This window comes from Bombus bifarius, unplaced genomic scaffold (genome assembly GCF_011952205.1).
Source record: "Bombus bifarius isolate JDL3187 unplaced genomic scaffold, Bbif_JDL3187 scf7180000009243, whole genome shotgun sequence".
NCBI lineage: Eukaryota > Metazoa > Arthropoda > Insecta > Hymenoptera > Apidae > Bombus > Bombus bifarius.
In genome coordinates this window covers 2,054,418-2,070,588 of record NW_022884989.1, presented here as the reverse complement: position 1 = coordinate 2,070,588, position 16,171 = coordinate 2,054,418, and the positions used below count along the sequence as shown (strand labels likewise).

The window sequence follows — 16,171 nt, the reverse complement described above, 5'->3', positions numbered from 1 at the left end:
GGTACTCGGTCAGCGTCTACCGTTCATTGTACATTGGTCCCGGTCGGACCGGAGCAGATGCTGCGTCAGAAAAATGGCTGTGACTCATAAAATAATTGAAATTTTGAAAAATCCTTTTAAGGGCATATTCTTGAATGTCTAAACTTTGGAAATATGGAAAAAAAATTTTTCAATTTTTTCAAATTTCTAGACCAAGATACCCCCTTAAATTTCTATCGTTAATATGGAGAGAAATTTCAAAAATTTGATCAATGTTTCTTTTCGTTACTACTTCTCCTTCTATCTGCGTCTTACAACGTTACGAAGTTCAGAGAAATTGGAACACACATTTCATACTTTTACTCCGAATATTTAGATGACATATGTCACGTTCTAAACAAACACATGAGACATGTCATGATGCCATCCAAAAAGTATAAGCGGATTAGAAATGTTCGTCTAATAAAAACGTTCGCTTCTACTGACTGTTATATCTTGTATCTTTCTATGAAGACTTGTATCTTTTCGTTATATCTCTTCCGTACGTTATATTCGTTTCTCAAAGTCAGCATGTCGTCAAAAGTCATCATCGGGTTTCTTAATTCACACTCACCCAGCTTCCTGTTTTAGTTTGATACATACGCCCTACTCAAGACCCTGAAATGAAATACGCGGTTCCAGAAGCAACGTCGAGTTCAGTCGACGATTCTCTCGTGTCTCGTATTGTGAGAAATGGCTGCAAAGAGCTGCTAGGGAACTGGAGCGAAGAAACGCGTGAAATTGAGCCTCGAACACGATTCCCGCTTTCTATGGAAGGCGCAGCGTGCGTGGAGTAAATGGAGAACGAGTGAATCGGCTTGCGAATTGTATGTCGTAGAAACGCTTGGAATTTTGTACTGAATGCGATGAATTAAATGGCGAAACAGACATAGTATTCGACTATACATGTAGGAATGTTATATTATAAGTAAATAGAAAAGAGTATGATACAATATCGTTGCACTCACACGAAATCGAATATAATACCGCGTTTCGCGTATTCGTTTCTCACTAATTTACGTCACAACAACACAACGAACTTCACTCGACCACGATAAATTCAACTCTGACAACATCTTCCACGCTCATTTTTCCCTTGACAAACCTTGGTAACGCTCACAACACTCCTTGACAACATTAACATATCTTGACAACGTGACAACGTTTATAAACAATTACCCCTCACGCCACGTCCTTCCCTGACGTCACACCATCCCACATACATATATCGAAATATTAATGTACATGTAAATAGAAAATTTACTATTCGATATTATAAATAAACTATTTATATTTCTGTTCATATAAAAGTTTGTTGTTTCTAGAAAACAAATCTAAAATAACAGTGAAATTGATTTGCAATAAGGAATTCAATTATCGTGGACAACCCTCGTTGAATGTTTACTTAGTATATGGAAATGGAGCGAAACCGTAGCAGTTGATTGATTGCAGCAAGCGATTCGATACAAAAAACAATCATCGAACGTTAGCCTGCAGTCTAAATATAGATTAGAACTATAGAAATATGTTGATCGTAACAAATGTTTGCACAATAACAGAGAACCATTGTACACTGATCTTATATTTAGCGGGTAGAATAATATTGTGCTACAGAAATGCGTATGTGAGAACTAATTACAGCAGATGGTTTACACAATTTTTTTAGAAAGACTTCCGATAATTTGTTGGGTATCGAAACTAGAACGAAATCAGAAGTGAACTTTCATCAGACTATAAAATCAAATGATACAAACTACAGTAACAGACTGATCATAGCAAATAATTCAACGTCGAAATACGCTTCTCTAAAAGCTGTAATTTAAATCAAACTAATAAATAAATAGCCAATGAAAGATCACAGTTTAATGAACGAATTAGAACTATATATATATATATAAGTCGAAAATATAGAACAAAATTCGACTTCTTTTTTCGCGTAGAATCACCCCCTTTCCGCTTGTACCACCAGTTACCAACCACCCTGTATATGTATACATGTATGTATGTATTTTTTACTAAAATTCTTTACTCTTCTCTTTTATATTTTTATGTTTCCTCGCGTTTAACATCTCCCGAGCACAAAGTGACCTAAAAAGCGAATCATCCTGTCATAAATCACCTACATAACCATTCGCCAGCTTCCTTCCTAGAAATCCTATCAACGAGCGAGAAAAACATCTCAATAAAAATAGACATTTACTGTATACTATTCCTGATACGTTATTCCCTACACGAATTGGAACAAAGAACACGATTTACGCGGATCGACGCTCTCTCGGCCGCGAAGATACAGTCAGTTCTCACACGATCCACGATTTCGCGAACAATAGCCATCGAGAACGTGCTCGTGTTTACTTTACGCGCAACAAAGTCCGTGGGAACGACGTAGTAATCTTGTACTGCTTATCAACCGCGAAAGAGGGATAGCAGAGACTGAGAAAAGGAAAGTAAACGTACGATAAACGTATCGAGATTGATTATTGTTATTACATAATAAACCTATGCTTACACCTTTACAGAGTTACGATGTTTCCTCTGTCGTTTAAAATTAAACTGTCAAATCCAAATGACGAATTTCCTTTTTGTAGTTTTATTTCTATGTCGATGTTTTATGGTTCGTTTAATTATTATTGCAATAACATAGAAAGATGTAAGATCACATTTTGTGTGACAAACGTGGGACGAAAGATAATTTTTTCAGGGAGATGAACTTGTTCTCAAATGGAGTTACGAGATTCCTTCAGATAACTTTAATAATCATTTGTTTTATCAATAACTTAATTCGCTTAATCCGTATTTTATAAAGATAATTCTTCAACGATGACAATCAGTCGGTAATTGTACAAAATTAATAATTACAACAAAATTCGTTCCGTAAGAAATTGTAAAAAGTATGTCATTCGTAATCTCTTTGTGATATTCGATCTTTCAATCTTGCACAATATTTTATATTTATATTTATTTTATATATGTTCTTCAATGATTGTCATTATTATTGTTGCTAAAAGTAATCTTAGATCTTGTTAGCGCTATCGTTATCTCTTCAGAATCGTTGTTTCATACTTTAAAGGGACAAGATTATCTGAAATTAAATTTTATTTATTCGAGTTTTACATTAAATACTTTTCTTTCATATTTAGGTAAAAAACAATCAAACATTTATTTCTGATATGTCATCGTTCTCTTCACATTTTATCATCAGTTTTGTTCCTATACCAAATATCTCACGTTCGGTATAATTTTTCTGCTTCGAAATAATATGTTTTCCGTGAAAAAACGTGATACCATTCTCCGTTGTTCTCGTCTGTCATCGGACGTGCCACGAGCACATGCTATACACATAAAGTGTACAGCATCCATTTGAACGATAATTATAGCTCACTTTGCAGAAAGGAGATACCACGATTCTTCACGAAAATACTCGCAAGACAATGGTCACTCTTGGCAAATGTTTTTCGTTATGTATCTTCCTTAGAGTTCACGAACAATTTCTTTTCCTTCGATCTAACAACCATCGATCAACCTTATCACAACTAACGGGAGACAATAGTAACTTGAACATTTCACGCGGCAACATTCGCGGCGATTCGTATGCAAATGATTCGTTTTAATTAGAGTGTGATTGCTGAGAAGCATTCTTTCCTCACGCGATGAAATGTAAATAATAATTAGCTTCCTTTACTAAAACTACACGCGAACGTAATTGCCTTTTGTGACTCAAATCATAGATAAGTATGATTAGTTTCTTTTGTTCGTTTCATTCGATCGTGAAATATTAAATATACGCTTTATAGCGCTACGTTACATATTCAAGGTAGATCAGTTCCAATCGTGAATCAATTGAGATTTAAGAAGAAAGTAATTTATTTCGTTTAAATGCGAAACGTTATTCGAACCTATTTAATTAAACAACACGATCTTTGTAGCTATTTTCTTTTCTCGAATAAAATATTGCCGATCGTTTGACTAGTCAATTAGAAAATAAATTACATCGCATAAAACAATTGGCGTAATTTTACGTAATCCTACAGTGATATTTGAAGGAAATGTAAGAAAAGCGATTATCTTATGATTTATAATACGCATAAAGAATTTTACATGATTATATAACTCTCGAAATAATGAACTCATTTCAATAGATAAATGTACCTACACATTTTAAACGTATCACATAATCATATACAAATTACTTCCGACATAAATGAAGTTTCGTTTGCTGATATCTGATTTATTGATTTACTTCTAGGAACGCGAGATAACGTTATTGAGATAAAGAATCTTCCAAGTATTCTGCCACATCAATAACCGATTATATAATATCAAACCATATTCTTGTCATCGAGAAAGTAAGAAGAACAGAGGATTACAAAAATTGTACAATTTCGCACAAAAAGTAAAGATGAAGAAAAATTATTAAAATTCGTATCAACTTCGTTTACAACCGGTTATACTAAGATGGACTAATTGTAAGACAAAATCGATTTGGCGAGCACGCAACGTCTTCGAAGGAGTTCAAGACGAGTTTCGTTCCTTGTTCATTTGGTGAAGAAGGGAAATTAAAGCGTGCACAACTGAACCAAAAGCCAGGTGGACGGTGCAGGTGCAACCAAGCAAATAAGCTCTCGAAACAACCACTCGCAAATGACTTATGCCTTCGACTACGCGATTCGTTTTTGCTTCTTTAAATTTAGTTTCTGCGTCGTTGGCGCTTACGTAATTTTGACTGCATACCAGCGATCCACAGGTCGACTCTGTCCAGTAATATGACCATACGATGGTTCATCGTGGCCATTAGCCATCGTGTGTCGTGTCTCGGGAATAAATTAAAGGCGCGCTACACATCACACGGTACAGTGTTCAGCATCACTGGTTCAGGGCATACACGGAAAGCTCCTTTTATAGAACGCAGCATATTTCTAGCTTGACACACCACTCGAAATAATACCTGCATATTGTTTCACGAATTCGCTTTGCCCCGATCGATACGCTTCGATTGGTACAATATTTCTTTGCTACCTGATACTTTGAGCAAAGTTACTGCGTTTGATTATTTGGCTTGCGATGATAATTTGGAACGAAAGAGTCGATTTGCGAATTTTATATAATGAAATAAAGAAAAACAGAACGTCTATAGGAAAGCCGATGTTTCTAATGTCAAATCGTATTTTCGTTGATGCCGACATTTATGGTATCCGTATTATATATTATATAATTTCTGAGTTCTAAGTAGTATCTACGAATTTGGTTAAACAATGCCTCTTAATGCGCTTTGCTAAAGATTAGTATCCTAGAGGTTAAAGAGATTACGTGTCTCAAGTTGAGACATACCTGTAAACATGTTGCAAAACACTATCGCATATTTTCTTTTCTTACATTACGTAACTAAATTGATTAGCTATATTACTAAATTAAATTTCTTAAATGCGTTTATGTTTAACATCTACCAAATCAATTTGACTTTTTCGAATGAAATGTATGACGCTCTTTCAATATATTATTAAGCTCTCAGATATAAAAAGATAATATTATAATTGGAAAATTATTAGAAAGATTATATGGTAAAATCGCGAGTATGCAACATAGAGAAAATTGAATTCTGTTCGACGGAGTGAAAAGTTCCGTTGAAGCGTTGCCTCGTAAAGTGGCAACAGATGTTCGCCGCGCGTTTTCTCACGGTGGTACTTCACAAACCGTGGAACTTCTCTTTCTGATACCGTTGGCAAACGATTACCAAGAACAATGACGCGTAGTCGCGATAACACGTAATCCATGCTCCATGACTAATCGTCCTTGCCGAGATCGTCCTCGTTATCTTCATCATCGTAGATTATCTTTTACACAGAAGATCCCGTGGTACGGACAGTGTGTATATGAAAATAAGAATCGCTTACGATTAAATTCTACATTCCTGGAAATGGAATGCATTTATCAGCATATAAACGATAAATCAATTTTTAATCAATAATACCGGCAAATAAAGAGACCTATCTAATTTTATTCCTACGATATAGATAAGTAATGGATTTATTAAAATTTAGGTTCCTTTTGTTTTACAATTTCATCCACATATATAAAGTATGTAATATTGTGCATATATATTGTGCAAAAATCTGGTATAATTTTCTTTTTTAAGTTCCTTGGATTACTTTACGTACTCTTTTAGAGAATTCAATCGGGATGTTACATCAGACCTGAAAGAATTAATCTCTTGAAATCTGAAATGTTAATACTTGGTTTATCTTTAAATAACAACAGATCGATTCTTTAATTCTCTAAAGCATTGTAGGAATCCATTCTATTAGGATTATTCTTAAATTTTCCTGCTTTTTTTTTCTTCGTCTTCTACATAACGTAACAGGTAACTAATTATTAGAGCGCGGGACATGACCAATAATTATACTGAATACTTTTCTCATAACACCTTATTTTACAATGCAACAAATACATTTGTATTAGATGAATCACTATGGCTTTTTTCTCTCCTTAAGCACGATCATGATAGATTATTATCGTACGCTGTTTCTTTTCCCCTTGACTGAGAAGTAACATTTAAATGCCGTCAATGTTTCATACATGTACCAAAGATACTTAGTACTACGAGTACATGTTTCTTTCTCCATAAAAGTCGCTTGATTGCAACAAAAATTTGTCGTTACTTTATTTTCCATTTCTTCTTTAACTGGTGGTTTAGAGTTGCATCTGTGTTGGTCTATTCTCTCAATTCAGTTCAAAGCAGGTTATTTAGATTATTAAGGAAATAGCGAACACACTTTCAAACTTTAATTCTAGAAAAAAGTCGGGAAATTCATTTCTTAGTTGTTAATACGTACTTAGATCACGAGAAAAATGATAAAACGATAAGACAAAAATTAATCACTGTACAAAATTCCACTTTCCATAATTTAATGTCTCACTGCAATTTTCTATCAAAAGTTTAAGTTTTTCCCGCAATTTTAGAGGAACAGAGCAACATACCTAAAGATTTTACTAAAAATCTGAGTCACGTATTTCTTTTAGCGATATTGACACTCAATTTGAAGAGGTAAAATACTGTACCTCTCCCTCTTCCCTACGCGAGTACATGTGATAATTGCTTTAATAAAAAGAGAGAGCAGAAACAGCGAAAAGATAGCTATTCTTATCGTAAGTTGCGCGATAATGTTATATAAAAGTTTATATATTAAAAAATTTACCAAATAAAAGTTATATAATTACCATTATATAACATTATTGTATTATCTATTTTATTTCGCTTACGAATGAACGAAGATAGTATCACAACGAGACAATTGAGGCTTAATATTCTTCGCTAGTATTCAACCATCATGTTCGAAAACATAAAAAAAAATGTTTTCCATGTCTGCCCCTTTTTAATTATGTTTCATAAATTAACAGTTATCGCCGTTGTTCTAAATAGTAACACGAAAGAGACGTTTTGTTATTTCAAATATAAATTAATTCCCTATTTAAAAAATACAAATCTCTTAAATCTTTATCCCTAAAAATACATTTAAATAAGAAAAGAATCTTTTCTCTCTGCTCTTGTACAACATCCCTGGAAAGATTGATGGGAAATACCAATCCTTACATGTTTTCTATCTTCTACGATATTCACTAGCCATTCCTAATTCATCGCCATCTCTGAAAATATGTATTCACATTCATTCACATTGCTTATTCCTTCCACTAACAATCTACATACATATGTAACATCTATATACTATTTCCTTATATTATCCTTATATTTTCGTCTACATCGGAACTACCGATCTATAATGTGTAGCTAAATATTCTGCAATTAAAAAATATATATATACAAATACATAATAAAGATAATCCTTTCAAGTTATTATTTAATTTCGTTAAAAAATTAATTCAGTTGACTACAAACCGCTACATACGCAACACGACATCGACTAATAATCAACTAAATGAGCCAGTTCGTAAACAGGATCGTGTCTGTGTCTTATTAAAAGTCAACATTGACTTGGCCAAAAGCGTCTGCGTATTTTTAGCAACAGCCAGAACAATGAGAATCCGAGATCCGGTTATTTCGACCATTTGTCCGATTTTATTCAGCGTCAAGGAATTTCGAAAACGCGTTACTCCGAAATTACTTCGCGTGCAAGCGATCATCCCGCGGCACGTGTCGCGTCCGTTTCGAATTAACGCGTATACGCGATACGCTAGATTTTCCGTGGATGAGTCGGTTTGTTCCATGCAGAAAGTCTTTGTGTTCGCGGTACATGCACCGTGTCCCACCGAACGGACCGATGCGACGCGACGTTCGGAATAATCCCGACGTTCGCTCTTTCTCTCTCTCTCTCTCTCTCTCTTTCTCTTTCTTTCCCTTGTCTTTGCTCGTCTCCCTTTCGTCCTCTTTCTCTCTCACGTACCCACGTTATATAAGAACCGCCTCAGACTGGCCGTGAACTTACCGACGTCGTCGTCTTCGCATTCGAACGCAGCCGTCTCTCCCTTTCCACGCGCGAGACCGTTCGGTGCACTCGGCATGCACCGAAGAGGGAGAAGGAATGCGATCGATTCAGTTATTCTTTCCAGTGGGATCGAGAGAATCGCTTTACCTGCCTGCTGCAGCCGCCGCTTTATCTTCGCGGGAGAATTCCTTCAACAGGGTTTCACCACGGTGTATTTGCGCTCGCTACGTTCGAAACGTCTTCTTGAGAAGAAATGGAGCGTAAATTGGGCGTTTAATTTAATATTGATAAAATTCAGAACGATGCATTTTGACGACTTCGATTGGTTCGCTTAATTTTTCCTTGGACGTATTTTCTTTTCTTTTGGAAATTTATTTATATGTACATTGTATCATTACGGAGAATCGTGAATTTAATCGTTAATTTTACGTTTGCTTATTTGTTAATTTTTATGAAGCATATATATGAAGTATATTGGTGACAATAGATTGAACAGGTTACATAAAATAAATCGATCATTACTCGTCATTTATTTTTAGAGTAACGGATTAGAGGTGAATGCATCCTAGATACAGTTCGAATGAACATGTTCATAAGATGTTTCCTTTTGAAGGGATACTATTTCAGGAAAAATTTCAGGTATCATATGCTTTGTAATTCCACTATTACGTTAAAAGGTATAAATACGAAAGATACAAAGGAAGTGATAACGGGCAAACAAAATAACGTAAAGACGCTATTAAACAATAAAATTTAGAGAGGAAAATATGGTTTTCAAATATTCCTGAAACAACAATCGAAACAATATACCATCCATTGAAAAGAATTTAAAAATGGAATTAGTCAATTCGTATTAAGCAGTGCATGACATAAATTGAGAAATTCCATAAATATCTTTGCTACGTTGTCTTCGAAGAAGACACGACGATCGAAAACATCCTGACTCGACGATTGTCGCAAAGTCGAGACCTACGATGATTATAGCATAACGTCATGGATTAAAAAATAGAAACGAGTCTACGAGACGTTCCGACGTCTGGGAATCTGAACAAAGGACGCGCATTGAGGTCGTCAACCAGAACTTGAATCGGAGCGATTAAAATCCACGTATGCGGGACGCGAGAATAAGAACTGCATTTGCCCTTCCTCGTGAATACCTTTCTACGTGGATCGCTATAAGTTAAATCGAGTAGTCAAATGTTTATTTAGACGCGTTTACTCTTCGAACAAAGGCTAATAAATTTATAAATTTGACTGATACAGGCACAATAATTTTTACGAAATTTTAATAGCCGAGAAACAGAAATTTCTTGCTTTGGAAGTTCAAGACAGTTCAAGTCCACCGTGTATTCAAATTAAATAAAACACTGAGTAATCAGCTTATTTTTAGATATCTGATTCACTCTATACCAAAGTCTCTACTTATTTTAAACATCGTAAGTTAAAAATATCTTAACAGCTGCTGATAAATGTATATTATTTTGAAGAAGTGCAGAAAAACCTGCGACATGCTATTTAGAATTTTTCTTACCTTTATGCTAACTGTACTTACGAATTTCTGTCATAAACCATCTTTCTCGAGCACTCTTTTACGAGAGTAAAAGAGAAAAATTGAGCGGTCAAGAATATAAAAGAATAAAATCCGTTCCTCGGACATTCGAATGCTCAATGAGTTTAAACGACGAAGCGAGAGAAGACGCGGTGTGTCGGTAATTCATGCGCGGAACAAAGAGGATCGTCCGAGTGCATATGATTTACGGTGTTATTTGTAAAAACGTGGAATGCGTTTCTGTCATAAAAAAACTTTCTATAATGGGCGAGTAACACGACCAACGTTATCCACAGATTGAGCACGTAGTAAATATTCGCATATGCGAACGAAATACCATTCATGAAATACCAGCTACGTTTTGTCAAGTTTAAAAAGCATCCGACCGAACCGTATCATTTTCTTCTCTTTCTTTCAAGTCGATCCGTTTAAAACGATCGTGCTTTTATCTTTGCGTATCGTGCTATCTTTGAAATCGGAACATGCAAATTAATTCGATCTTCTGCGGTTCGTAACGCTATCCGGATTCGCTGTTTCGTAATGATCTTTATGTAACTACTTTGTAATCCCTGGTGAGAATTTAGTAGCACGAGTAAACTTTTCTTGTACGCAAATCGCGTGTCTCTGCGACTGATTGCATAAAAAGGGAGACAAAGGACAATCACAGTTACATCGTGCGGCTAAATCGAAACGTGTCTTCCAACTTATTTGGTGTACGTGCCATTTTCTGTATACTAGTGCAGAAAAATCGTTCTTTACATTGAGATAAAAATAATCCACAAAATTGTTACTTGATCGCTATAAATTAAGAACTCGGTAAATACTAATCTGTTTATTTTCGGAACAGCTAATCAACAGTGATTGAACGAGTATTTCGATATAGATAGTTGAAAAGGCTACCTTTTATCAATCCCAATTTTAAACCATTTAAAAATAAATGATAAATCTGTATGAACTATCGATAAAAGAAAGACAGCATAATGAAAAATTAGAAATATTTTTGTAATATCTAAGAAGATTACAGAGACGTACGTTTAATCTTCAAATAAAAAAAAAGTGTTGCATGTATAGAATTTGTTGACAGTGTGTTGAATTTTAAAATTGTTCTTGTATAGAAAATAAAAAATGTAACTTCAATTTATCCAACTATATTATGATTTACGATACAAGTGTACACTTTTGAGCCACTATTTACGTATACATATATACAGATGCTTTCTCACCCTAAATTTAATTACGCGAAAAGTGTCACGAATAACGATATAAAAAATAACGAAAGAGCTACTTCATATATAGAGAGACGAGATTCGAGACGCAAGAAATTCCGAAAGAAATACTCACCAAGATGGACTGCGAGGTTGTACCTCTCGAGGGCTTGACCCAGGTGTCCCTCCTTCATCAAAATGTCACCCTCGTGTCTTGCCCTGCTGGCTTCTGCCTCGCGTGGCCACCACTTTTCCACCAGTCTCTGCACCAGCACATTCGTCTCACTCACAGCGACAATTTTTTGTCCGCACACGCGACAGCTCTTGCCCGGTTCCACGCAATTCTTGCAGTACGTATGGCCGCAGTTCGTGGTCACTGGTTGACACAAGATTCCCTCGCAAAGGGGACACGCGAACGACGTCTCTATCTTTTTTCTGAAACCCGTGGCCGTGATCGCGGTTCCAGACAATTCGTCCAGCAAAGCGTTCGCCAGATGTTTTAATCTCTCCGGTAGTACGGAACCCTCTGACAAACATCTCGAGTAAACACCGATAGATTCCCTGATTCGACCACACTTGGCCAAGGAATCCCCGTAGCCTACGAGCACTTCAAAACTCGGCGCCTGCTGCTTCAAGCTACGCTCGTACATTTCTACAGCGAGACGATAGTTGCGCGAGGCGAAAGCTTCTTTTGCCAACTCGGTCATATTCGTGGTGATATACGAAGCGCGACAGATTATTGGAAAAATCCTCCTCTGCTCGAGATCGGTCTTGTTGCTTTCGGAGAAACGACGCGCGCGTCCGAACGATTACGTGCACACGTCGATCGCGGGGTAAACTGCCCGGCACGATCCGCTGGTCGATAACTTGCAGAAGAAAATTCTCAGAACGATGCGCATTTTACTTTATCCATCCACTTTGAAAGATCGTACGATCTTTCTCGTTTATTTCGCTTTTGTTTAATCTCTTGCTTTAAAAAAAAAAAAAAAAGACAACGATCGTATCGATCGGTCGACCGAAAAACACGTCCCGATGCAACGAAAACACTTGACGCGGAGAATTATCGGATCAATTTGCGTGTTTATCGGTAGCCGCATCGACGCCTCGTCCGTTTGATAAGTCGGTCGTCGGTCGCACGTTTGACAGCTGGCCGACCACGCGGTAAGAGAATTTACGGCGCACAGAACGCAGAAACGGTGCTACGCACAGCACGACGGCGCACTGAGGACTGCTGGCTCGGCTGTCACCGCTCGCTCGGGCCACTGTCAGAAACGTAAACCAACCGGGCAAGCAGCAGGCGAGGGGTGGCCGGCAGCGGTGGTGGCGGCGTCGCGTCGGTGCAGCCGTGGTGGCAAGCCAAGCGGCGGCGGCGACGACAGCGCCGCACGGCGGTACATACACCTTCGACTCTTCACTGCCTCTACCTCACCAACTGTTTCGTGATAGCACGAATCGTGCTATATCACGGGTCTACGTTCTACGTAGGCGTTCGCGTCGGTGTCGAGCCACACCCCCACTACGAATCTCAGGCATCATCCTGCCGCCACTAAGATCCCCCTTGATTCGTTCGGCTTAACGCCTGGTCTCTTCTTAACCTTATCAGAATGCCCCTGTCTTTTTAAACTGCTCCTCTGATCGATCAAACGTCACGTTCATGTTCGAGAAATTGCAGTTTGAACGAATTCGTTATTCCTGAATGAAATTCGTTATCCTTTATCTCAGGGCGAATATTTTCACACTCGCGGGGTTGGATATCCTTTGAGCAATCATCACCGTGGCAGTGACCGAAGAATCTTCTTTATACAGTCCTTATTATAATATATCGTCGAAGTTCCGTTCATCTCGCGGTCGACATAGTCTCGGAGTATCAACAGGCTCCTCCGAAGCGCGTCTTCGTGGTACTCGAGCGTATCGAGCGGCGTTGCCTGACCGCGCGTCCTGTCCCCTTAGCTACCCGCGCTTCGACGAGCCCGAATACCGCCCAGGCATAAAGCTTCTTCGATAAACGAACGAGCGAACGCGACACGTAACCTTCTACGCAGATCGTACGCTAAAACAGGTTGTGGCTCGTGGCAAGGGCGAAGAGACGCAAGGGTGGTGGGCTGTTTAACCAGGACACTTGTTGTTGGTCGTCGGTTATCTTCCTCTGGATCGTCCAAGGCTTTCGTTCCGTGAAATGGATTCGTCGAAGGGTCTGTCTATTGTGAAGTTACGAACGGTGGCACGAACACACGAGATGTTTGTCGCCGCGGTAAAATCGTGGACGAGGCAGCGGGATGCGCGACCGCGGCGAGCTTACATAAAGAGCGTCGCGTCAGTGCACAAAACGTGGCGGGAGCGAGGCGAGTTTCGATTGGATCAATTATTCCACGGGCGAGCCTCGGCTCTCCGGGCTCTAGGAATCTTACTGAGCATGAGCAGTAACGTTACTTGGTCTACGTCGTGGTATTCCGTTTTACCCAGCACCGAGAGCAGACCTGCGTGCGCTGCTCCCCTCGGTGTGTATCGTGCGTGAGTCGGTGTGCACCGGCCAACCGACCGCTGACTACGCAGACGCGCTATAAACGCATTGCCTGCTTTCTTTCTCTTTCTCTCGCTCTTTCGCGCGCTCGTGGCCACGTTTGCGCGATGCAACCGATGCATTCAAGACTGCCGGGTCCGCACGCGTGTTCTACGAGCCAGAAGCTACGTGCGTAATATGTACATATTGTACAATGCATGCAAAGATCGTACGCTGTCTTTATCTTACCCTTTTTTTTATTTACTCATTCACGATTAAATAATTGTACGATTGAATAATGCAAGAATAATAAAACGTAATGTAAATTTATTTTGATAGTGAAAATGTTATTGATGATCGCGATACCATTCGTACGACATGATATATATAGAATTGAGTATATCTATTATGCAGCTCTATTTTTTAAACATTACATTCGTAATTGTGTTATCGACGTATAACAGATATAGATGAAAAGTGAGTGAGAAACGTAGGAAAATATTTCGTTATAAGGCGTCTGGCGCTAGCGAAGATACGTATTGGGGAAGAACGGCGTAATTTCGAGCTGCAGCTAATTATTATACTTATCATTGTACCGAGATGCGCTTATGTATAATCAATGTATTAGCCGTGTATAGTTAACGTTCTTAATTATGGGGTAAGCTAAAATCGATTTTGTGTCAGCTATTTGTCACTGGCATGGCAAACAACGAGTTAATGTCTTGAACCTTGCATATGAAAATACGTAAAAGTAACGAAGGTCGCTTCAACCTATAAAATCTATAAGAAAGAAAACATTCGCTATAAAAAGCGCATCAAGCAGACATTAAAATTCTCATCATGACAGGATTATGAAGCTATCTATGGAGAATCCTAACAGAATAACGCGCAATGCATAATTTGCCTCTTGTGACGATAAAACCTGAACTCCTGCTCACTTATTGATTGATTTATTTCTTCATTAATTTCCACGCATTGCCGTTATACGATTCGCGAGGAACATAACAATTCATTTTCCGATTATTATCGTTTTCCGCACGAGCGACTAGACTGTTTCATTTATTTAGCATTTTCCTCTCGACCGAGAAGCGATGTTACGCCCGGTTCGTTGCATTCGTTGTCAACTATTGCCGATCGTGCTGAATTTTATTTAATCTTTTATTATTTGATCATTCTTGTTCGATCTGCAGCCTTCTTTTACGATCTGGCTAATATTACGAACCAAATTTTACAAATCACAAGTTAAAAATTATTAGCGCTAATAAGTTTCTTGGATAACAATAAGAGGTTTAGTAATCTCAAATGAAATTCGACAAATAAATTTTAAGTTCAGAATGTTTACAAGCGCAACATCTGTCGTGTTTGTTTAAAGTTATTTAACATTGTCTGCGCCAGTTTGTAGCAGAAAATGGCGTTAATAGCCGGGACATGCTGGCAAATAAATATCGATAATCGTCTAATGCGGACGACAAACTGTCGCGTCACATTTATGGAAATCACCGCGAGATTCGATCGTCTGCACGAAAGCCATCGGATTTCAAGCGATTTAGGGGAGGATAGTCAGAGTGCATTAATAGGGATCGTCGAGAAAATTGTTTCGAAAGACGAATAAGGCGTTGGCCGATGATTGTTATCTGTACGAAGATACAACATCTCGATTGCTCTACAAACTTTCCAATTTCGAAGCGTGGTTCAGCGATTTATCGCGACTTTTCACACCTTTTAATCCGTCTGCAAACGAAAAACACGAAGTCCACGATATTTACCGTTGTTATCCAATCATATTAATCCTCATACCGCTAAAGATTGGATAAACGTCAATCTTTCATCTAAAAATAGATGAAAATAAACAATTTTTATGAAACTTTTCGATAAATTGGATGGGCATGGACTTGGGTTAAAGTGAATTACACGAGTGCCTTCTTTGTTAGCTCGTAAAAAGTGTAGTTTCAACGAGATGAGCCCTAACCTTCTACCTCTGTTTGTAATTCAGCAGCGCAATTGCGCTTAATGAATCCCGGTCTCCTACGTTACCCACTTTTTCTACGGTCGTAAACACTGCGACACGAACACACTGCAATAGACAAACCCTCAATTTTCTGTCGTAAAAAAATTCACAACCGTGGCTTGGTAACCTTAATTAGCTCTATTTTCTCGCGTCACGCCATTTTTCGCCGACGTGCGGATGCGTCATTGGCTGCTTTCGTCGCGTCCGCAGATCAACGACGATCAAAGTGGAATCGATCGCATTGTAATCGTGTATATTATGATCAGTGCTTACTTAATTTTTAATGTTAATTAAGTGCTCTCGTCGTTTAACTATTTTATACCTGCTTTCTGTCATATATATCATTAGCGACATATAGCGAAAAATATCAATCGAAGTAGAATAAAGATTCACCGCTAAAGAATAAAAATCCTTTGTAAAATAAAATTGTACTTTTTTATTATGGAAGATATA

General features: G+C 38.0%; 1 protein-coding gene across 1 annotated transcript in view; it reads right to left on the bottom strand.

The window, feature by feature from the left end:
- Nucleotides 1-13,616, bottom strand: part of LOC117214828 (LON peptidase N-terminal domain and RING finger protein 1) — a 65,619-nt gene extending 52,003 nt beyond the window's left edge. Inside the window, exon 1 of the mRNA XM_033461191.1 lies at nt 11,347-13,616. Within this exon, the coding sequence (XP_033317082.1) occupies nt 11,347-11,917 (571 nt within the window). The 5' untranslated portion in view covers nt 11,918-13,616. The remainder of the gene's footprint in view (nt 1-11,346) is intronic.
- Nucleotides 13,617-16,171: the final 2,555 nt, after the last annotated feature.